This window comes from Dendrobates tinctorius, unplaced genomic scaffold (genome assembly GCF_039654945.1).
Source record: "Dendrobates tinctorius isolate UK_male_01 unplaced genomic scaffold, ASM3965494v1 ptg000016l, whole genome shotgun sequence".
NCBI classification, from domain to species: domain Eukaryota; kingdom Metazoa; phylum Chordata; class Amphibia; order Anura; family Dendrobatidae; genus Dendrobates; species Dendrobates tinctorius.
The window spans coordinates 17,835,133-17,860,225 of record NW_027361684.1 but is presented as its reverse complement, the minus strand read 5'-3'; the positions used below and the strand labels follow the sequence as shown (position 1 = coordinate 17,860,225).

The following is a 25,093-nucleotide window of genomic DNA, read 5'->3' as shown; positions in this document are numbered from 1 at the left end:
AAACAGCTGTTAGGCATAAATATATATTATACCTATATGTACATTCTGTTTTATGAACCAGCAGTTTTGGATGCATTATTGCTAGATGAGCACAAAAGGAGATTGCCACCCAAAATGTTACATATTCATGTCATATATCAGTAAATCAGAGTTTAGTTTGGCAATTATTTGTTACTAGAGGTGTGTCCGATCCTATCACATCGGGAGGGAAGTGTGTGTGGGGTGTGTGTGAGTACGTGTGTGTGTGTATGTGAGTACATGACTGTGTGTACGTGAGTACGTGTGTGTGTATGTGAGTACGTGTGCCTGTATGTGAGTACTTGTATGTGAGTACGTGTGTGTGTATGCAAGTACGTGTGTGTGTGTGTGTATATGTGAGTATGTGTGTGAGTGTGTGTTTGTGTACGTGTGTGTGTACATGTGTGTGTTGTGTGTGTGTGTTCGTATGTACATGGTGGGGGGGTTCAGCGGCGGCAGGTCCAGCGGTGGGGGGGGCCTGGCTGCGGTCAGCCAGCAGGAAAGACTGCGACTTGAGGCCTGTACACAGGCCCCAAGCCACAGTCTTTCCTGCTGGCTGTGACTGAGGTGGGCGGGCAGGCAGCGGCGGGTCCGGCGGGGGGGTCCTGGCGGCGGCCAGCCGGCAGGAAAGACCGCGGCTTATGGCCTGTGCACAGGCCCCAAGCCGCAGTCTTTCCTGCTGGCTGTGACTGAGGTGGGCGGGCAGGCAGCGGCGGGTCCGGCGGGGGGTCAGACAGCGGCGGGTCCAGCAGCAGTGGGGGTCCGGTGGCGGTGGGGGGTCCCAGCGGTGTCACGGCGGTGTCCCGCTGGTGGTACTGTGGAAGGGCCTGGTACCACCAGCGGGTGCCATATTGAAATACCCATCACTTGGGTATTTCAATATGGCGGTCGGCGTACTTCCGGTCGGCGCGGTGGATTGTGGGATTCGGGGACATCCAGATGGAAGTGGATGACGGACAATTTAAGGCAATTATATATATAGATTTACTTAAAGAGACATTGGCATTTTTTGTTATAGTGTCCATTTTGGTAAAACAAGAAAAATCATCGAAATTTTAAAAAGTTTGGTTGTTTTGTTGTTTTCTGTTTTACTAAAATATGTCAAATGTTAAGCTTTGGATGTACAGTTGTGCTCAAAAGTTTACATACCCAGGCAGAATTTTTGCTTTCTTGGCCTTGTTTCAGAGAATATGAATGATAACTCCAAAACTTTTTCTCCACTCATGGTTAGTGGTTGGGTGAAGCCATTTATTGTCAAACTACTGTGTTTTCTCTTTTTAAATCATTATGACAGCCCAAAACATCCAAATTACCCTGATCAAAAGTTTACATACCCTATTTCTTAATGCCATGACAGCTTGAAGTCTTTTGTGGTAGTTTTGGATGAGGTTCCTTATTTTCCTTAGCTTAGAGCAGGTTTCTCAGTGTGAAACACATACTGACAGCCAGTTTGCCCTCATTGATCTCACTGCAGAGCTGTGAATAGTGCCTGGAATAAAGGAGAGATATCTACGATTACTAAAACTTGTTTAGCTGTCATCATGCAGCCTGTGTGAGAGGAGGGGCAGTACAGATGAGCCCACAACACTATAAGAGGAAAGCTGATAAAAATATTTGTAATGAAACAAAGCTCCCTTCAGCTGTGCTGCTCCTCCCACCACACTGGCTGCTGTCATGAAAGCTGAGTAAGTGTCGTTAACCAAATTTATTCTCTAGTTCAGGCACTATGTAATCACACATAGCTGCTTCAGTGAGATCAGTGAAGTGAGCAGACTGTCACTACATCTTACTCTAAGCATATAGTAAGCTCATCTTGCATGTTCCTCTTTCCCGTGTAAGTTGCTGACTGATTGAGAAGCTGCATACAAGGGAAGAAGTACATACCCTAGAGAAAAACTCTTGGGGAGATCTATGTCCTGCCCATAGATCTGAAAGCTCATATACATATTAAGAAACTTTTGTTTCTGTGGACTAAGATTGTAGGTAACAAGGCATCATTCTATTCACCTTTCTATGACCTGCATGCCCATATAGAACAGACGGCTTAGTAGAGTTTAATTATCTGACAGATTTCCTTCAAAGAGGCTATTTAAAAATATTAAAAAAATGAAAATATATTTCAAAAATACTAAAAAAACCACCAAAAATCTAAAAATGTAAAGGGAACCTAGCTCACCAAATAATGCTATTAACTTGCAGATATAGCGTTAATTTGCAAGTTAATAGCATGAGCAAGGTGCTCGGCTGCTTTACTGAAAGTGCAGCACCTGGGAGAATTTGAACTGTATCCCTCCCGGGAGCCTTCAGCTTTCAGCCCTACAGGAGTGTCGGTGGGCACATCTAGTGTCAGTCAAAGTGCTGGGGCGTGCTTCCAGATACAGCTCACAGTACTATGAGTGGTGGCTATAATTGCTTTGGGCACAGCTGTGTGACTGAAAGCCGATATTTTTCCCACGAGTGTCACACTCTCCATATGGCAGCCAGGTGCCTTTCTGACATTAACAAACTAAAGTTTACACTATATCTGTAGGTTAATTGTGTTATCCAATGTGACAGGTTGTTTTTAAATAATTCCCTTTTCCACTAACATAAATAGTGAAATGTAAAAATTAAAAAACATACTTCACCACCTTGGGTTTTTCCGTTTTTGAGTTTTGTTTTGTTTTTGCTCCTCTTCTTCCCAGAGCCATAACTTTTTTTAATTTTCCATCAATACGGCCATGTGAGGGCATATTTTTTTTTGCAAGACAAGTTGTACTTTTGAGCGACACCATTTGGTTGCACTAGTTAGGAAGCTTTTTACTCTTCCAGGAAAGACCTAATTTGAATGTTTTTGCCACAGATCATTACTAAGGTTTCCTCCTTAGGATGTACTAGTACCCCCCGCAAAAGCGAAGTTTTATTTATAGTACTCTAATTATTTTCCAAACTTTTGCAATGGATTAATAATTGTAAACTTTGCATTTCAGTTGCCACATTAGTTGAAATTGAGTTAGAAGAGAACAAACTGAAGAAGGAGAAACAGGCACTTAGGCAACAGAAGCACTTGAAACTTTGCAAAGGAATGAGTCTCTGTGTGTGCTATTCTGCCAGCATTGGTGGTATCGCAACGCTAACCGGAACCACACCCAACCTCGTCATGAAAGGACAGATGGACCAGTAGGTACTTGCGTTTTTCAAACAAAGTTGAAATGCATAACTTGAAAGTACTGTCACCATTTATATATATATTACTATGTGATCAAGACATTTCTGTTGGATCTCTATCTCAGGAATATTAGATTTTGTGTCCATATTGATATGGCAGCTTTGAATCAAAGAAATTGAATTTCATATTTGTACAATATTGTACATACCATTGAGTTACTATGGGAAACTTTGAGAAAAGGGGTCCAGCCCTGAATGCTTACCGTACATGCCCTTTGCAATAATTTGTCCAGTACAACCCTCACCAGAAGATAGCAAACACGGGGAGGCAAAAATAATGAAAACCATTTTTGAACTTTACTATAAGGTTCATCACTATTCTGTGACAACCACTTGATAAATCACTTTCTTAGTAATTAACTGAGTTTTCAATAATCTGCTCCCAATATTTAAAGTGTTACCTGTTGTTTAAATCAGGTTTTTGCCTCTGATATGTATCTTTAAAAAACTATTATGATCTTTATTAAAAAGCAAAACAAAATGAGTAATCTTGTAATTTTCACACTGGCCACTGATGTTTTTTTTTAGATGTATATCACCTATTCTTTCAGGAAGAGTTTTCAGCAGGCTCCATATCATCACAGGCAGGATTACAATGATAGGTAACACCACTATATACAGCTGATAAAATGGGATCCACCAATCACAATAGGTGATGTCACAGCTGAGCTTGCTCTCCCTTACTTTGCACATTGTCATTAGATTCTTCTATACAAAAAATAAGGTTGGGGTCTTACCATTGTGGGTAATGTTAATATGTTGCTTCCTGAAATAACAGGAAATTAGAGCTTAAATCTGCCCAGTGGCCAGTGTGAAAATTGCAAGATTTTGATTTGATTTATTTTAACCCCTTTACTCCCAAGGGTGCTTTGCATGTTAATTCCCGGGCCAATTTTTACAATTCTGACCACTGTCCCTTTATGAGGTAATAACTCTGGAACGCTTCCATGGATCCCGGTGATTCTGACATTGTTTTCTCGTGACATATTGTACTTCATGTTAGTGGTAAAATTTCATTCATATAACTTGCGTTTATTTGTGAAAAAAATGGAAATTTGGCGAAAATTTTGAAAATTTCGCAATTTTCCAACTTTGAATTTTTATGCTCTTAAAATCACAGAGATACGGCACACAAAGAGCTTAATAAGTAACATTTCCCACATGTTTACTTTACATTAGCACAATTTGGGAACCAAAATTATTTTTTGTTAGGAAGTTATAAGGGTTAAAAGTTGACCAACAATTTCTCATTTTTACAACACCATTTTTATTTTTACGGACCACATCACATTTGAAGTCACTTTGAGAGGTCTATATGATAGAAAATACCCAAAAGTTACACCATTCTAAAAACTGCTCAAAACCACATTCAAGAAGTTTATTAACCCTTCAGGTGCTTCACAGGAATTTTTTGAATGTTTAAAAAAAATGAACATTTAACTTTTTTTCACAAAAAAAATTACTTCAGGTTCAATTTTTTTATTTTACCAAGGGTATCAGGAGAAATTGGACAGGAAAAGTTATTGTGCAATTTGTCCTAAGTACGCCGATACCTGATATGTGGGGGGAACCACTGTTTGGGCGCATGGCAGAGCTCGGAAGGGAAGGAGCTCCGTTTGACTTTTTCACTGCAAAATTGGCTGGAATTCAGATTGGAGGCCATGCCAGGTTTGGAGAGCCCCTGATGTGCCTAAACAGTGGAAAACCCCCACAAGTGACCCCATTTTGGAAACTAGACCCCCAATGGAACTTATCTAGATGTGTGGTGAGCACTTTGAACCCCCAAGGGCTTGACAGAAGTTTATAACGTACAGCCGTACAATTAAAAAAATCATATTTTTTTTCCACAAAAATGATCTTTTCACCCCCAATTTTTATTTTCCCAAGAGTAACAGGACCCAAAAAGTTATTGTGCAATTTGTCCTGAGTACGCTGATACCCCATATGTGGGGGTAAACCACTATTTGGGCACATGGCAGAGCTTGGAAGGGAAGCAGCGCCATTTAACTTTTTTGGCTGGAATTGAGATCAGATGCCGTGTCGCGTTTGGAAAGCCCCTGATGTACCAAAACAGTGGAAACCCCCAATTCTAACTCCAACCCTAACCCTAGCTCTGACCCTAGCCCTAACCCTAACCTTAGCCCTAATGGGAAAATGGAAATAAATAAAAAAATGTTTATTTTATTATTTTTCCCTAACTAAGGGGGTGATAAAGGGGGTTTGATTTACTATATATGGCGGGTTTTTATTTTTGGCAGCTGTCATACGCTAAAAGACGCTTTTTATTGTAAAAATAGTTTATGCATCACCACATTACGAGAGCTATAATTTTTCCATATTTTGACCCACTGAGTCATGTGAGGTCTTATTTTTTGCGGGACGAGTTGACGGTTTTATTGGTACCATTTTCGGGCATGTGACATATTTTGATCGCTTTTTATTCCGATTTTTGGGACGCAGAATGAACAAAAACCAGCGTTTCATGAATTTCTTTTGGGGGGTGCGTTTACACCATTCTGCGTGCGGTAAAATTGATAAAGCGGTTTTATTCTTTGGGTCAGTACGGTTACAGCGATACCTCATTTATTGTCTTTTTTTATGCTTTGGCGGTTTTATGCAATGAAAACAATTTTATATAAAAAATAATTATTTTTGCATCGCTTTATTCTGCGAGCTATAACTTTTTTACATTTTTGCTGATGATGCTGTGTGGTGGCTCGTTTTTGGCAGAAGAAGATGAAGTTTTCAGCAGTACCATGGATATTTATATGTGTCTTTTTGATCGCGCGTTATTGCACTTTTTGTTCGGCGGTATGATAATAAATCATTATTTTTTGCTTCGTTTTTTATTTTTTTTTTTTAAGGGGTTCGCTAAAGGGGTTAACTAATGGGACAGTTTTATTGGGTGGGTCATTATGGACGCGGTGATACCAAATATGTGTACTTTTATTGTTTTTTGTTTTTTTCAAAAAATGAATTTATTAGGGAATTTTTTTTTTTTTAATTTATTTAGCGATTTTTTTTTTTAAGTTATTTTTACACTTTTTTTTAACTTTATTATAATGTCCCATGGGGGACATCACTGTCCTGTGACAGATCACTGATCTGTCACATCACAGGTCGCTGTGACAGATCAGCGATCTGTCACAGGCACTGCTGCAGGCTCCTCATGCTTATTGTTTTCATTGCTCCCTGCAGGCCCCCGAAGGTCCCTGTCGCCATATTGGATCCGGGGACCTGCAGGGAAGGCAACCCCCGCAGCGGCGCTGCACATTGCGCTGCTGTGGGGGTCGCAGGGAAGCACGGAGGGAGCCCCCTCCCTGCCGATGCTTCCTTTCACCCCCGGTACACTGCAATCATGTTTGATCGCGGTGTGCCAGGGGTTAATGTGTTGGAGGCGGTCCGTTACCACCCCTGACACATTGTTCCGGGTGTCAGCTGTGATAATCAGCTGATACCCGGCCGCGATCAGCTGCTCTCCCCCCATGAGCGCAGCTGATCGCATTAGATGTACTATTCCGTCCTTGGGACTTAGGTCCCAGGTCACATGGAAGGAATAGTACGTCTAATATAGGAAAGAGGTTAAAAGAGAATATGTTAGTTGGTTTTTGTTATTTCTAAGCATAATATAAGCCAAGAGAGTCTGATTCCAGCAATATGTCTCTTATTAGTCTGTGTGCTGTAGTTTCAAAAAAACCAGGGCCAGATTCATCAAAGTTTTCACACAAAATTTAGGTGCAACATGGATTCATGCCTAAATTTTGTAATGTTTAGATAGTTACTCCCAGCTCTGCTGAAATGGGTGGAGCTGAGACAGGAAGGGGGCACAGCAGGAATATGACGCCACAGCCTGTCTAATTTATGATACATATGTTGTGTCATGCTGAGTGTATCTATTCGGTTTCACGAGCATGTACTTGTACATCGGATGAGTTTTATCTGATGTTTTATCCGATAGCACTCGGACCAATATTATACTATGGGGCAGTGCTGATCAGTGTTTTCTTCTCATTCTGATTCAGCATCAAAAAAAAATTGCAGCGCAAATCGGATGCCTCTTAGGGTGGTTTCACATTAGCATTTTAGGGCGTAGCGACGACCTGCGCACGGCCGCCGCTAAGCCCCGCCCCCTGCCGCGCCTCCTCCGGTAGCTCTGCCTACCGGTGCCTGACGCTACATGCATCCTGCGTCCCCTATCTTTATCACTGGGGATGCAGGCCTTGCGCAGTATGCGTTTGATGGCGCATGCGTCCTTTCGACAGTGCGCCAACCAGCGCCAAACGCAACCTGTGCAATTTGGTTGCGCTCGGCGCACCGTCAAAAGGACGCATGCGCCGCCAAACGCATACTGCGCACGGCCCCAGTGATAAAGATAGGGGATGCAGGACGCATGCAGCGTCATGCGCCGGTAGGCGGAGCTACTGGAGGAGGCGCGGCAGGGGCGGGGCTTTGTGGCGGCCATGCGCAGGCCGTCGCTGCGCCCTGAAACGCTAATGTGAAACCACCCTTACCCATTCAAGTCTTTGGGTGCGTGGAAAACATTGGACTGCACTCAGATGACATCTCAGTGAAGTCTGATTTCTGCGGACTCACAGAATGGAGAAGATGGAGAAATTTTGTTCTCCATCTTCTCCGCACTTGTGCTACAATGCTCTCATCCTAGAGAACCAAATCACACTAGGTTTACTGTTCAGAGTTATGAGAGTGTCATTACAAAAATCAATCCGATTCTCTCGGAGGAGAGAATATACGCTCGTGTGACCCCAGCCTTAATCTGACATCTGAAAATATTTACCAAAGAAATGAATGATGCAACCAGTACCTTTGCCAAATTGGTGAATATATATCCACAAATTGGTAAAAATATAGTAATCCTACCTATATCACTGTGATATGTAGGAAGGATGGAACCTGAAAGGAGCCCTCGACTTTTTTCGGGGGTACTGTATGTACCAATGAAATGTACTCCATACCACGGAATAGTCTATAGGTGAGCATTATAATACCGATAAATTTTGAACAAGATTTTGAAGTCTTTTATAGCAGCGAATTGCACTCAAGAAGGTTTAATATCCTATAGCTGAGCAATATGATACTGATAAATTTTGAGTAAGTTTTGGAGTCCTTAATAGCAACTAATGGACCCAAGAATTTGTAATACCCTATTGGTAAGGCCTCTTTCACACTTCCGTTTTTTACAATCAGTCAAAATCCGCCAGGTTTTGAAAAAAACGGATCCGCAATTTTTTTTTGCGGATCCGTTTTTTTCCCTATTGACTTTCATTATTGGCGGATCTTGACGGATTGCCGTCCGTTGCATCCGTTTTTGCGCGGACCCGCCGTAATGTTGCTGTCCGTCAACATCCTCAAAGATTTCCAAACGGAGCTTGCAACGTTTTTTTGGCCGGCGGATCCTCCAGACACTGATTTAACCCGAAATTCTGTGTGGGTGCCGGACAAAAAAAAAAATCTCTCTCTCTCGCTCTCTCTCCTTCCTTTCCTTTCAGACCACTGAATAATCTATAGGTAAGCATTATAATACCAATAAATTTTGAACAATTTTTTTGAGGCTTTTGTAGCAATCAAATGTGCCCAATAAGATGTAATACCCTATGGGTGAGAAATATGATACTGATAAATTTGGAACAAGTTTTTGGATGCTTATATAGCAACTAAATGTACCAAAGAAGATGTAATACCCTGTGGGTGAGCAATGTGATAGCGATAAATTTATAATAATCTGTAAGTGAGGAATATAACTTTGAGCAATTTTTTTGAGGCTTCTATAACAAAAAATGGACTCTAGACCACTAAATAATCTATGGATGAGCAATATAATATCGATAAATTTTGAACAAGTTTTTTTGAGGGTTATATACTAAGGAAATGTACCCAAGAACACTGTATGGCTGAGAATTGTAAAGCAGCAAAATGTTTAAATTTTTTTTCGAATCTTATATATTACAAAAATGTACCCCAGAACGGGGAATAGTGTATGAGTAAGAAATGTGAAGAAACAAGCAACATTTTGAAAAGCTTTTTTCTACTGTTATATACCACCAAAAATGTGACAGAAAACACATAATACTGTATAGATAAGTAATCTAATCCTGAACTATTTTTTCGCATTTTTTGTATGTTTTACATACCACTGTAATGCAACAATAACCATGTTAAACTGTATGGATTAGTCATTGAAACCGCAAAAAAATTTTGAACGAAAATATTTTGAAAGTGTAGTTGATGTACTTATACAGCCATAAAGGCTTTTCAGAAAGTGCAAAGTCAGACAGAAATTATGAGGAGAGTCATCCATAGACCTCTGAAATGCAACAACTGGCAGGTGTCAATAAAATATTGAATATTACAAGTGTTTTATGTGCTGCTGTCATCTCTCCATGTAACACTATATATCTGAGAAATGGAAGGGTACTAAATTTTTAAAAGCTTTTGTCCACTTTTAGAGATCACATAAATATTCACAGACCATGTAACACTGTATGTCTAAGAATTGGAAGCCTACAACATTTTTAAAAGCTTTTGTTCACTTCAACATGGGTAAGCTCTACATTACATCCATGCCGCATAGGGACTGATTAGTTTTTTACATTAGCATTCAACATTGTACTGCATGACCTTCTGTGTGAACTGATTACAACCTATTTATGTTTATTGTCTTATATGATATTGTATCATTTTCCAAAATGAGTAATTTATGTCTCACATGCATTCTTTGAATAATTGAACTTAATCAGCGCTCCACTTTGCCTGATATAGACCATATCACTACCCTTTACCTTGACCTTACTCCACCACCTTTTTTGTTGCTTGATTAACGCTAGAACGCATACCCATAGAAATCTACACAATCACGCACCTGGGGCCTTTTAGGCCTGTTTACAATTATCATGGAATAACTAAAATAAAAATACTTTTCAAAGTTTATAGCAAAGTAAGGATGCATTCCCACTAGTGCTGGGGTCCGCCAGGACGGGATTCCGTAATGGATCTGACCTCCTGGTGACCCCAGCTAAGGCTGGCGGACGCATACCTGGGGCCTCGCAGGCCTGCCAGGTTACTTGTTTTCTATTTTCTGTAAAATTACTTTAGTTAGAATTTTGAAACTCTAGGTATTCCTCAGGTATATAGTTGTTAGTAATTTCCAGTTGTTCATATATTTTTATGTTATAGGCATTTCGGTATAACAACCTTTTTTTGGGACTACCCCATATTCACGCACCTGGGGCCTTTTAGGCCTGTGTGCAAATAACACGGAATAACTCAAATAAAAATACTTTTCAAAATTTATTTTACAATTGCAAAGTAAGGATGCATTCCCACTAGCCCTGGGGTCAGCGCTAGTGGGAATGCATCCTTACTTTGCAATTGTAAATTAAATTTTGAAAAGTATTTTTATTTGAGTTATTCCGTGTTATTTGCACACAGGCCTAAAAGGCCCCAGGAGGTGATCCATAAAGGATCTGACCTCCTGGTGACCCCATCTAAGGCTGGCGGAATCCCGCCATTCCGGCAGCCTTAGCTGGAGTTACCAGGAGGTCAGATCCATTATGGATCCCCTTCTGGCGAACCCCAGCGCTACTGGGAACACAGCCTAAGATGTGTATATTTCAAAACAGAATTATGTGCATAAAACAACAAAAAAGTAAGTAAACGGGCACGCCAAATATAGGCATTCTCTATACAATTTTTTTATGAAAACATTTTTTGGCTGTAGCAAACTTGGTGCAGGAATATTTATTTGTAACTTTACATATTCCCCCGACAATTCTCGCATATTATTTTTTCGGCTGAATGTTCCTTGCATACATTTTGTCCGCAAGTAGAACAGAAATGCTCCGATTTTCTTTCCTTCTTTGCTGGACAAATATAGCAGCGCTTTCTTTTTTTTTCTCTTTTCTCTGGATGTTCCGGAAAGCGTATTCCACATCGGATCATTGCCTCTGTAGTTTGCCTTGATAAGCATATCATGTTGCTTCTCTCCATCATAGTAGGCATCAAAAGTTCATAACAAAGTTCTGTCAAAAATAGACGTCTCTTGTCTTTCCTGTTGGCATGGAATTCTGGATTAGTTTGACAATAAACAATGTAGCTATTGAGGGCTGACACATCAAGGATATTGGAAAAAAGGGCAACAGGCCAACGTTTAGTCTGCCTTTTGCACGAATACTCTCCAATCATTTCGTCCATCTTGTCGACGCCTCCTTTTGTCTTATTATAATGCAGTATGATTTCAGGTTTTTTTTTCCTGTCATTGGTGTCAATACTTCCATCGTGATGCATTGTACTCAGTAATATCACAGATTTTTCTTTCTTGGCTTTATAAGACACCATTGTTGCTTGACTGCAGAAACCGAATACACTCTCGTAGATTGTTCGCTGTGCATTGTGCTTCATGATTGGAGGAATTTCGCGGCGGTTTGGCCTCATAGTACCAACAAGTGTAAGTTGTTTTTGAAGCAAAAAGTTGGCCATTTCAAAATTAGTAAAGTAATTATCCATTGTAATATTTTTTCCTGAATTGAAAATTGGTAGAGCAAGTGTTTTTACTATGTCGGAACATAGGTCTTTCTGGACTGGAGCATCAGCTTCTTTGCCACAGTAAATCAGACCATTCATCCCATAATAGCTTGCTGAATCGCACATCCAGAAAATTTTTATGCCATACTTAGCTGGCTTACTGGGCATATACTGAATGAATTTGCAACGTCCCCTAAAGGCAAGAAGTTGCTCGTCCACTGTCACATTATCACTGGAATGGTAAAGCTTTGTACAGCTCTTGATAAAAAGATTCCAGATATAGCTAATAGGGGCTAATTTATCGGTTGCCAACCTCACAGGCAAGTTCTCTTTCCATCAAAACGAAGGCATCTCCGAATACCCTCAAATCTATTGATGGACATAGTAGCTTTGTAGTGTGGATCTTCAAATGGGTTCTGAAATAACTCTCTGATTGGAACATCGTATGATTTTGTCGACCCTGCCAGAAGAGTAAGGCCAATATAAGCATATAGTTCCTCTTTAGTTATATTTCTCCATGTTTTTTTTCTTCCTGACGCGATACGTTTTCCTTCTACGTTAGTACACAAAACTACCTCATCTGCAATATCATCCAAAACAAATTTACGGAAAACATCTCTTTTGGACGTGAATTGGGGAATTCCGACAGCTCCTTGAGCAACTCTAATAATGTTATTTGATGGGGTGCGTGCAGGAGCCGCAGCAGTACTGTTCCAAAAAATATTCGTTTTAGATGTTCTATTTGAACGTTCTTCTGGATCCACTACTTCTTCATCATCTGAAGAATCGCTGGACAATGAAGTTGATACATTAGCTGGTGGCATGTACTCTTCATCAGACAAAGAAATTTCACTTTCTTCATCACTATTGAAAACAATCACCTCGATTTCATTGTCAGTCAATCCCCTGGAAGTAGACTGTGCCATTGTAATTTTAGATGTCAGTAAACTAAAAAGAAAAAAAAAAAGATTACAATCAGGCTTGTGCACTGTAAACAGTATGTGATAAGACTCTTTGTGAGGGTCCCAGCACACCAAGCGATATAAAGCAGGTAAAGTGCAGCCCCCCTCCTCTTACCTCCAACAGATCACTTTCTTGTAGTGCAGTAGAAGCCTCTGGTTTTGGAGCTCAGAAAGTTTCTATTTCCAGACAAAAGAAAGCTGACTTCTTCCTCCAAAGTCTCTCCAGCAATTAGTACAAAAAGACCTGCGATGAGGTCAGAGACACATGACTTTGTGAGGGAGCCTCCCTTCCAAGATCACATGACCATGTTGTCATGCAGAACCCACACTCTTCCCAGCAATAGCAGAGTCATAAAATTTCTTCCCCAGCAACAATACAGACAAAAAGACTGAGTATCACATGTAAACCTAGTACAGGCCTAAAAGGCCCCATGTGCGTGAATATGGGGTAGTCCCAAAAAAAGTGTTATACCGAAATGTCTGTAACATAAAAATATATGAATAACTGGAAATTACTAACAACTATATACCTGAGGATTACCTAGATTTTCAAAATTCTAACTAAAGTACTTTTACAGAAAATAGAAAACAAGTAACCTGGCAGGCCTGCGAGGCCCCAGGTATGCGTTCGAGGGTTAAATCTCTTTTTCATTTTTAGAGATCTCAGAAATGTTCATAGACCACATGACGCTGTATGTCTGAGAAATAGAATGCAACACTACATGTCTGAGATATAGAAACCTACATTTTTAAAAGCTTTTGTTCACTTTTAGAGATCACAGAAATGTCCACAGACCAAGTAACAGGGTATGCCTGACTAATGGAAGCCTAAAACCTTTTAAAAAGTTTTTTAGCAGTTTTAAAGATGACAGAAATGTTCACAGATCATGTAACACTGTATGTCTGAGAAATGGAAGCCTACATTTTATAAAAGCTTTTGTTTACTTTTAGAGATAAAGGAAATGTTCATAGACCAATTAACACTGTATGTCTGCAAAGTGGAAGCCCACAACAGTTTTAAAAGTTTTTTCCACTTTTAGAGATCACAGAAATGTTCACAGACCATGTAATACTGAATGTCTGACAAATGGAAGCTTACAAAGTTTTTAAAAGGTTTTTAGCAATTTTACAGATCACAGAAATGTACTACACGCTACAGAATAGTAGCCCAAAAATGCAGCCCAGGAAAATATTTCATCGATTTTTGGGTGTGTTAATTACACAAAAAAGACCTCAAAGCATGTAATACTTGATGGATCAAAGTATATTAATTTTTTTCAGCCCCCCCTACACAAAAAACTGCAGTTATATGTTTGCCAATGGACTGCACAGGCATAATCCTTGTCTACAGACTGGATTCTATGACTTTTTCCTGCTGATTGTATGTGCTGCAAATGATTAGTCCTTAAAAGGGCTGTTAGCTTCAGCACCTGTATCACTACAAGTCTCTGATTCGCTAAACTGTACACACAGGCCTAGACAAACACTCTCTTCCTCCAATACGAAGCATCACAGAGCTGTGCAATGGAGTTAGTGTGCCGAGCAGGGCGGCTCCTGTCCTTTTATAATCCCTGCTGATGTCAGATGGCCAGCCAATCACAGTAATCCCACAACCAAGCTGGCTACTGCATTACAGCAATTCATAGGCAATCCCCGCCTGATTATTGGCTGTGTAACAGGCGCCATAAATGCGGGCAGGGATTCCAGTACTGCCCATTACTCGTCAAGTAACGAGCACATCCGAGCACCATGAAACTCACGTGATAACCGAGTATCACCAAGCACGTTCTGTCATCTCTATATAGTGTCCCTTTCTGTGAATATTCTAGGTAACACTTCAGCCTAAAGTTTTGAGCCAAATTATTCCAGGTTACAAAAACCGCTTCTTTGGGTTCAGAAACAGGTTCCATTCTTTTTATATAGTATAGAAATACTGTATATAGAGATGTAATTGTTTATATTTACCAATGTGTGGATCTATACTGTAGATTCACCAATTTGTGGATGACTCTTTTGCAGCATTTATTTATTTGGTAATATTAGTGGATGTCAGATATACCCTGAGCATTTTTTGTTTTTTACAAGATAGCATACAGCATAAGCAGATTGCGTGTTTATTTAAATCTATTTAAGCTTTAATAATTAACAAGTGAAATTAGACTCTGAAAAAAATACACTAAATAATGTAATTAATATATTAGTTTTCCTACCCTGAATATGTAGCAAGCAACTGTTTATAATGGACACTAGATTAACACCTCTTGCCATGTTAACCCTCAACACACACACCTCCTCAACACACACTCCTCTCACCTTTCACCATCTCCACTCACGCCCCCCCTCTTTCACTCCACATACGACCCTTTCTCTCACTCCGTCTCTCATACTCACGCCGTCATCGCCGCTGCTCCACGATCCCCGACATCTTCCTCCGCCGGCACCATCCTGGATCCCGACATCGTCCACGCCGGCGACATGTTCTTGCGGCGACGCCATCTTGAGTATCGTGAAATCCCGCGATACTCAAGATGGCGTCGCTGCAAGAACATGTCGCCGGCGTGGACGATGTCGGGATCCAAAATGGCGTCGGCGAAATGTCGCAAGGACGACGTCGGGATCCAAAATGGCATCGGCGAAATCTCGTGAGATTTCGCCCACGTCATTTTGGATCCCGATGTCGTCCACGCCGGCGACATGTTCTTGCGGCGACGCCATCTTGAGTATCGTGGGATTTCACGATACTCAAGATGGCGTCGCCGCAAGAACATGTCGCCGGCGTGGACAACGTCTGGATCCAGGATGGCGCCGGCGGAAGAAGTTGTCGGGGATTGTGGAGCAGCGGCGATGACGGCGTGAGTATGAGAAACGGAGTGAGAGAAAGGGTCGTATATGGAGTGAAAGAGGGGGGACGTGAGTGGAGATGGTGAAAGGTGAGAGGAGTGTGTGTTGAGGAGGTGTGTGTTGAGGAGTGGTGTGTTGAGGGTTAACATGGCAAGAGGTGTGCAGTGACGTCACCAGTTACAACTGGACGGAAGTTGTTACAACCCGGAAGCTGCTTAGCGCATTTATTATTATAGATATATTGTTCTATATTCCCATGTGATATGATGGATATATTTTTATTCCACTTTTGATGTATGATGATATACAAGTGGTAAAGGTTATAATGACAGTGCATCTTTCATATAGTATATAAAGTGCTCTCAGTGAGAGAAACAAAATAGGAATCTTGTGGGTATGATACCTTTTAATGGCTAACAAATATTAGTAAATGATGTTACAAAGCAAGCTTTCGGGACTGCTTACGTCCCTTCATCAGGCTGATATAACAAAATATTTGAAGGAACCTTATTTATATACAGTTTAAAGCACAGGCTTGGTGTGATACATGGACATTTCAATAAACAAACACTGAGCTTGAAGAGAGAATCCTTAATTAGGTAAGATTAGATCAGTGGTGTGAAAGTTCTGTGAGATCAAAGGACTGTTTGGAGGAAATAGCTCAGATATGGTAATGGACCATAAAACCTTCTGACAAATTGAGTCCTGTGTGAATAGAATCAAAGAATCGTAGCAGAGTCAGAGACTTTGTACATGGAGTACAACTTGTTATTGCCTGTTCAGTAAATCCTGGTTCACCCATTCTCTGTTGCCGGTTACTCACTGCATCCCATGAACTGTTTATTCCTCACACAACCACTGGGTAGATTTGTCTGAATGAAGTGGTGGTTGTACAAGCATACCACTGTGCTATTCATTCTCTAAGGTGTTTTGTAACGGATTCAAGTGATTGTGATGAATAAGAAATGTTCACACGAGAATTGAGTAAACTAAATTGAATTTACATAATAAATGATCAGATTAAACAATAACGTAAAATAAATACATGTGCATAAAAACAAGCATTTTCATACATTACATTATTATGATAGAAGTCCATGAGTCTCTGTGTCCATCTCTCCCTCGGAATCTCTGTATGTCACATCTCCAATCACTTCTGTATGTGTGTGTGTCCCTCCCCAAGAGTTCAGTCATCTTTTTATATGTTAAACTCTCCAATGTATCTCAGTTAAAAGATGTGATCTTCCATGGAATGAGTACTAAAAACTTAACAGCTTCCGTCTAACATATAGTTAACAAGATGACCTCTCTGGAAAAAATGCACACCCAATCTAATCAGTTGACTTTCATCTTTGAATGTCAAAGGTCTTTTGTTAGAAGATTATTATTTATTATTATTAATATTTATTTATATAGCGCCATTGATTCCATGGTGCTGTACATGAGAAGGGGTTACATACAAATTACAGATATCACTTACAGTAAACAAACTACCAATCACAGACTGATATAGAGGCGAGAGGACCCTGCCCTTTCGGGTTTGCATTCTACAGGATGGGGAAGGAGACAGTAGGTTGGGGGGTTGCAGCAGCTCAGTAGTGGTGAGGGGGCAGCAGGGATCATTGCAGGCTGTAGGCTTTCCTGAAAAGATGGGTTTTCAGGTTCCGTCTGAAGGATCCAAGTGTGGTTGATAGCCGGACATGTTGGGGCAAAGAATTCCAGAGGATGGGGGCTATTCGGGAGAAGTTTTGGAGGCAGTTGGGTGAGGAGCGAATAAGTGTGGAGGAGAGAAGGAGGTCTTGGAAGGATCGGAGATTACATGAAGGAAGATATTGGGAGATTAATTTAGAGATATATGGGGGAGACAGGTTATAGATGGCCTTGTAGGTCAGTATTAGTAATTTGAATTGGAGACACTGAGGGAGTGGGTGCCAGTGAAGAGAATTGCAGAGGGGTGAAGCGGAGGAGTAGCGAAGAGTGAGATGAATTAGTCGGACAGCAGAGTTAAGGATTGACTGGAGAGGTGCGAGGGTGTTAGCAGGGAGGCCACAGAAAAGGATGTTGCAATAGTTGAGACGGGAGATGATGAGGGCATGCACAAGCATTTTAGTAGAGTGAGGGTTGAGGAAGGGATGGATTCTGGAAATATTTTTGAGATGGAGGCGGCAGGAGCTGGAGAGAGCTTGGATGTGTGGTTTGAAGGGCAGGCGTTACTCCGAGGCAGCGGACCTCTGGTAAAGCGTGATGTCATCAATTGCTATAGATAGGTCAGGTAAGGAAGATCTGTGAGATGGGGGAAAGATGATCAGTTCAGATTTGTCCACATTCAGTTTGAGGAAGCGGGATGAGAAGAAGGAGGATATGGCTGATAGACACTCCGGGATTTTGGAGAGCAGAGAGGTGACTTCTGGGCCAGAGAGGTAGATCTGAGTATCATCGGCATAAAGGTGGTACTGGAATCCATGGGACTTTATGAGTTGCCTCAGGCCAAGTGTATCGATTGAGAAGAGTAAGGGTCCTAGAACAGAGCCTTGGGGGACTCAAACAGAGAGAGGGTGGGATGAGGAGATAGTGTGGGAGTGGGAGACGCTGAATGTGTGGTTGGAGAGGTATGAGGAGATCCAGGATAGGGCAAGGTCTTTGATGCCAAAGGAAGAGAGGATCTGCAGTAGGAGGCAGTGGTCAACTGTGTTGAAGGCAGATGACAGGTCCAGAAGGAGGAGTATAGAGTATTGTCCGTTCACTTTGGCTGTAAGTAGGTCGTTAGTAATTTTGGTCAGGGCTGTCTCAGTGGAGTGATGGGGGTGGAAACCAGATTGTAGATTGTCAAAAAGCAGGTTAGATGAGAGATGGGAGGAAAGTTCAGCGTAGACATGCTGCTCCAGGAGTTTGGAAGTGAATGGGAGCAGCGATATTGGGCGATAGCTGGACATAGCGGTTGGGTCAAGGGTTAGCTTTTTGCGGATAGGCGTGATTGTAGCATGTTTGAAAGAAGAGGGAAAGGTACTGGAGGTTAGTGATAGGTTGAAGAGGTGGGTTAGAGATAGGATAAGAGTGTTGGCGAGGTTGGGGAGGAGGTGGGATGGAATGGGGTCAAGAGCACAAGTGGTGAGGTATGATTTTGAGAGAAGATGAGCAAACTCCCTTTCAGTGATGTTGGATAAGGAAGTTATGGGGTTTGGGCATTGGTCTGGTATACAAAGGGGTTGTGGTGGTTGAGCAATAAAGACTTACTGTGCTTGATCTATCTTGTTTTTTAAGTGCATGGCGAAGTCCTCAGCAGAGATTAGGGAAGTTGGAGGGGCAGTGGTGGGTGGAGGAGGGAATTAAAGGTATTGAACAACTGTTTGAGGTTGTGGGATAAGGAAGATACACGGGATGTAAAGTAGGCCTGTTTAGCAGTGGTGAGAGCTGATTTCAATGCAAGTGTTGCTTGTTTGAGTGCAGTGAAGTCGTCTTGTGAATGCGTTTTCTTCCAGCGCCGTTCAGCAATTCTGGATGCTTGCCGAAGCTTTTTAGTGATGTTATTGTGCCAGGGTTGTCTGTTGATTCGTCGCACTCTGTTATGCATGACAGGGGCGACCGAGTTGATGGCTGATGCAAAAGTGGCATTGTAGCAGTGTCTGTGTCATGGAGTGAGGATATGGAGGACAGTGGTAGGATAGAGTCAGAGAGTGTGTGGGTGTCTAGACTTGTAAGGTTTCTGCGGGGGTGTACGTGTTGCTGGACATGGGTGACAGGTGAGGAGGCCAGGGATGAGAAAGTGAGTAGATGGTGGTCAGATAGAGGGAGAGGGGAGGTTGTGAAGTAAAATAGGGAGCAGAGACGGGTGAAGACCAAGTCTAATGTGTGCCCGTCTGTGTGGGTGGCTGAGGAGGACCACTGAGTAAATCCAAAGGAAGAACTAAGGGACAGGAGTTTGGAAGCTGCTGACTGGTGGGTGTCAATGGGGATGTTGAAGTCACCCTTGATGATGGTGGGAATGTCAGCAGAGAGGAAGTGAAGGAGCCAGGTAGAGAATTGGTCGATGAAGGCAGTGGTCGGGCCCGGAGGTCGGTATATGACAGCAACTTGGAGGTTGGAGGGAGGGTAGATGCGGACAGAGTGGACTTCAAAGGAGGGGAGGACAAGGGAGGGAAGAGGTGGGATTGGGTTGAAGGTGCAGTTGGAAGAAAGGAGAAGGCCCACTCCTCCACTATGTCTGTTGCCAGGGCGAGGAGTGTGGGTGATGTGGAGGCCGCCATAGCATAGTGCAGCAGGGGAGGCGGTGTTGGAGGGTGTCAGCCATGTTTCAGTGAGGCCAAGGAAGGAAAAATTATGAGAAGTAAAGAGGTCGTGAATCACATGTAGTTTATTGCAGACAGAGCGGGCATTCCAGAGTGATCCAGAAAGAGGGAGCAGGGTGGTGGGCATCAAAGGCACGGATTTGAGGTTGGAAAGATTTTGGGTGTTTTTATTGGATTGGGGTTTGATAGAAGGGGGTAATAATGGAAGGTATGAGCTGTGGGGGTCCAGGATTGGGAGATATGTCGCTAGCAGTGAGGAGAAGCAGAGAGAGGCAGAGCAGGTGGGAGGAGGAGAGTGGGAGATGTGCTTTGTGTGTTATTAGGAGCGATCTGAAGTTGAGGAGCAGGTCAGCGGAGGAGGTCAGGTGGGGGGAGAGGGAAGGAGAGATTATTACTTGATTAGAGGGTGCTGGCGTCTGTGGATAGCGAAGGAGAGTTAGGAGTAATGGAGGCAAAACCATTAGAGCATATTTCAGCATGGTGAGAGTAAGTGTAGAGCTAGCAGAGAGAAATTTTGTATATTTAAACAGAGTTTAGGCGTACCTTCTGGTCACTGCTGGCTCTTTCTGGCATATTTCAATTGTTTATCCTTATAATGACATCTTTGCAATGACAGACCAGGGTCTAGACAGAACAATTGCTCAGTATTTATAACAGCTCAAATGCACATCAAATAGGCACAGGCAAATAGGCACAAATAGGATCAGGAGGGAGGTGCAGCAGGGACACTGCTTGCACACACACAGGAGGGGATTAATTAGAAGTCAGGAAGGAAGAGAAAAAAAAAGAAAAAAAACATATTCAAAAGGACAGATAATTATTGATAGCAGACAGATACAGGAGTGATTGGGGTTCAGGAAAGATGGGTGCTGAAGGGATTGCAGCCACAGGACATACCATTTATAGCAGACAGATACAGGAGTGATTGGGGTTCAGGAAAGATGGATGCTGAAGGTATTGCAGCCACAGGACATACCTGAGGATGAAGCAGATCAATTGTCAGATTGCTACCAATAGTGACGCATAGTGACAACAACAATGAAGCATCTGTAGCGGGGAGTTATTCTTCTGGCATTTTCAATTTTTAATCCTTATAATGACATCCCTGTAATGACAGACCAGACAAGATGTAAATTATATCCCAAAACATATTGAGACAAGTATTCAAGAAGTGATACATTTTATTTGCTAACCAAAGAAATTATATTTATATAGAAATTATACAAGGACATGAGATGATGCTTGCTAGAAATAGGCCAAGGAAATCAAATTAAGGTTTTTGTTATACATATAGATGAGGTGGAAGCGTTCTATTAGACATCTTTGTTAGAAGATAAGTGTCAAGATTGTAACAAAAACCCATTATTGGCTCTCCCTGGACAATTGACGATCTGGTTGAAAACATTTCAGCTTCATTGACCTTTTGCTAACCTCCCTGAAAGTAAGGATATATATATATATATCTGATTGAAACCATGTCAATAATTAGTATTGATTAATTCAAGTTGTGAAACCATTAAAAATAACTCTTACTACCTAAGGGAGCAGATAAATTGGTAGTTCAGGACATCACTCTTTTTTTCTTTTTCCATCCGAATGAATGGATAGATGATAATTCTTTGGACTAATGCTTTAACACATGTGCCATACATGTACAGTACATGTTGAATGCTCGTGTATGGAATGAACTTAGAACTCAAAAGGGATAAGATGAGGTTTTTCTAATCTGGACTATATGATTGCTCAATTTCACACAAACCTTATTTGAACAACAAATTTTCATTATTCTCTAACAAAAATTTCCATCACACAGAGATGAGCCGCACCTATTCAAGTTAGCGATCAGTTATCAGAGGGACAATTTTGGAATAGCTACAAAACAATTATAGTAGGACATGGTGCCTAGTCAAGGATCAGAAGAAACATAATGGATAATGCCAATAATAATGCTTATTATTTTTTTGTAGAATGGTGTTTGGCTCCTAAATAATGAAATGCACTGTATTGTTTTTCTACCCAGACTGTTCCCCGGAAACAATAATATTATCAATTTTGCATCATGGTTTGGATTTTCCTTCCCTACGATGATTATACTGCTCGCTCTTTCCTGGATATGGCTTCAGATAATGTATCTTGGAACAAAGTAAGTCCATGCTGATTTATCGTTGATATGTGAAAACCCAAAATAATGTCAGACTGACCTTCTCATAGGGAACATATTACCATAAAGCAAAAGCACACTTGTTCATGCAATAGTTTTCCCTATTCTTATTGAAATGTGTGCACATTGTAGATTCAGACTGAAAATAGCAAAACAACAAAGGTACACATATAGAACCAAGGAGGTAAGAAATGCATGTGAAACGCGTGTCAACACTCATTAGCAATGATCTGCTTATATGATCATCGCCTATATGTAGTAGAGCCGATCGGGTTATGGCAGCTTCTAGTCTCCCATTGAGACTATTGGAGTATGCCAAAAGTAAAAAAAAAGTTTTTAAAAATATTAAAAAAAAATGAAAGTTCAAATCACCCCGCTTTCTTCCCATTCAAAATAAAACAGTAAAAAAAAAATCAAGCATAGATATATTTGGTATCGCCGCGTTCAGAATCGCCCGATCGATCAACAAAAAATAAAGGATTAACCTGATTGGTAAATGGCGAAGCTAGAAAAACAGTCAAAATATCAGAATTACTTTTTTTGGTCGACGCGACATTGCATTATAATGCAATAACTGGCGATCAAAAGATCGTATCTGCACTAAAATGGTAACATTAAAAACATCAGCTCGACGTGCAAAAAACAAGCCTGGACCCAACTTGAGATCACGAAAAATGGAGACGCTATGGATATTGAAAAATGGCGCAATTTTTTTTTAACAAAGTTTGGAATTATTTTCATCACTTAGATAAAAAAGAAACCAGACATGTTTGGTGTCTATGAACTTGTAATGACCTGGAGAATCATATTGGCAGGTCAGTTTTAGCATTTAGTGAACATAGTGAAAAAAAAACCAAGTGTTGGATTGCACTTTTTTTGCAATTTCACCGCACTTGGAATTTTTTTCCTGCTTTTGAGTACACAATATGGTAAAAACCAATGGTGTCATTCAAAAGTAAAACTCGTCCTGCAAAAAAAAAAGCCCTCACATGGCCATATTGACAGAAAAACAAAAAAGATATGGAGCGAAAAACAAACAAAAACAAAAATGGGCTCTAGCGCAAAGGGGTTAACAAATATATTTTTACTCTGTAGCGTTATAGCATGTAAACATGAAATATATGAAATTGGAATTGCATTACTGCTCTAGAAAGTTAAAAAAAAGAAAAGTTGCAGCCGTGGCAAGGTGACCTCTATTGCTGGGAACCTCTCCCAGTATGATTTCTCTTCTGGGCTGAAGCCACAATTATTTGAGTAGATAGGATCCTGCTGTAATTAAAACTGGCACGGGGTGATGGGTGGAGCGCACAGTCAAAGAGCCTATGTATAAATATCAATAGACTGACCGTAACTTCCAAACAGAAAACTGGTGTGTACAGGTGCATACTAATAGTTACCATCTCCATACATAACTAACAAATAAAGTAGCACTCTGTAGCGCTATAGCATGTAAACATGAAATGTATGAATTTGAACTGCATTACTGTGCTAGAAAATAAGAGAAAAATAAGATTGTTGGCATATAATTTGGCCAATTTATGCATGCCCAGCAGCCACGGCACAGTATGAAAGTCATCCAACACTCCCCAACATAGCATTATAGTCATCCATTAGCTTCTTAAATAGTTTAATTGACCTCATTGCTTTCACAGTATTATGCCCTCAAAAACAGTATTATGCTCTCATATATAGTATAATAACCCCACAACCCCCAAACACTATGATACTCCACAGCTCCCTGACATAGTGAGATGGCATCCCAAGTCACTCAACACAGTATGATGACCCCAGAGTACCTAAACAGAATGATCCCTTACAAGCTCCCAGACCATATAATGTTCCCACAACCCTCCCACACACAGTATAATGGACCCCACAGTCACCCACAGTATGTTGTCCCCATAAGCTCTCCATACACAATATGACGGACTTCACAGCGCTCTCACACAGTATGATGACACACACACACAGCATGATCCCCGATGACAAATAGTTGTACATTAATTTCAGCAAGTTAATTTTTCTGATTCATAAATATTGTAGCCTCTCCTTTGTTGTCTAGTTTGCTTATAATTTCTTTATCTTATAATAATGATTTCAGTGCCTGTTGGTCTAAGTTACTGAAAGCACTGTAGGGATGGGCGAACCCGAACTGTAAAGTTTGGGATCCGTACCGAACACATAGTGTTCCGTCACAAGGTACCGAACATAGGTTTCCATGGGATACTTAAGGTCCTGCAATGCCTGCACATGAGGAAATAGACACAGCGAATCAGAAAGCCTATACTACATTTCTAATTGGAGGTATTTGCTAATACTATTATTATTATTACACTTTCTACTTATTGGGATAGGATATTGAAGATGGGAATACCCCTTTAATGCTCTAAGATTAATGGGTCTAGAGGTTAACTGGGCATTATGAACATTATCAGTCCCTTGACTTAAAAAACTAAAGCGCTGCTCCCATGTCATTCTCATTTTTTTTTTACAATCTGTTTCTGATGGAAGGATGATTTACAAAGACTGAAACATTTTATTTTCTTGCAGATTGCTTTCATAATAAAGGACCAAAATAAAAATGACAGGAAAAGTGTGCCAAGTTTTCTACATTTCCATAATTTGGGGTGGAACCCTATTTGTGAACCCACATTTGTGACCTTCTTCCCTCTATCTATATGTTAAATTCTGAAAACATCTAGAAATCATCTACATGCATGTACACTGCCTGTTACTAACATCAGCTTTGTCTATTGTCTGCTTTTGAATCGCTCAATTTACATTTTGTGTTCCATTATGCCAGGAACTAGTGATAAGCGAGTATACTCGTTGCTCGGGTTTTCCTGATCATGCTCGAGTGATCTCCGTGTATTTTGGCGTGCTCGGAGATTTAATTTGTGTCGACTCAGCTGCATGATTTACAGCTACTAGACAGGCTGAATACATGTGGGAATTCCTTAACAAACAGGCATTCCTCCCATGTATTCAGCCTGTCCAGCAGCCGTAAATCATGCAGCTGCGTGGACACAAACTAAATCTCCGAGCACATCCAAATACTCGGAGATCACCCGAACATGCTC

The 25,093-nt window shown here is 41.0% G+C and overlaps 1 protein-coding gene across 2 annotated transcripts in view; it reads left to right on the top strand.

Annotated features, from left to right (window-relative positions):
- SLC13A2 (solute carrier family 13 member 2) overlaps positions 1–25,093 on the top strand; it is a 149,301-nt gene that overhangs the window by 65,762 nt on the left and 58,446 nt on the right. For both annotated transcript variants that reach the window (XM_073565534.1, XM_073565535.1), the window contains exons 5-6: positions 2,988–3,177; positions 21,873–21,995. In XM_073565534.1, coding sequence (XP_073421635.1) covers positions 2,988–3,177; positions 21,873–21,995 — 313 coding nt within the window. The remainder of the gene's footprint in view (positions 1–2,987; positions 3,178–21,872; positions 21,996–25,093) is intronic.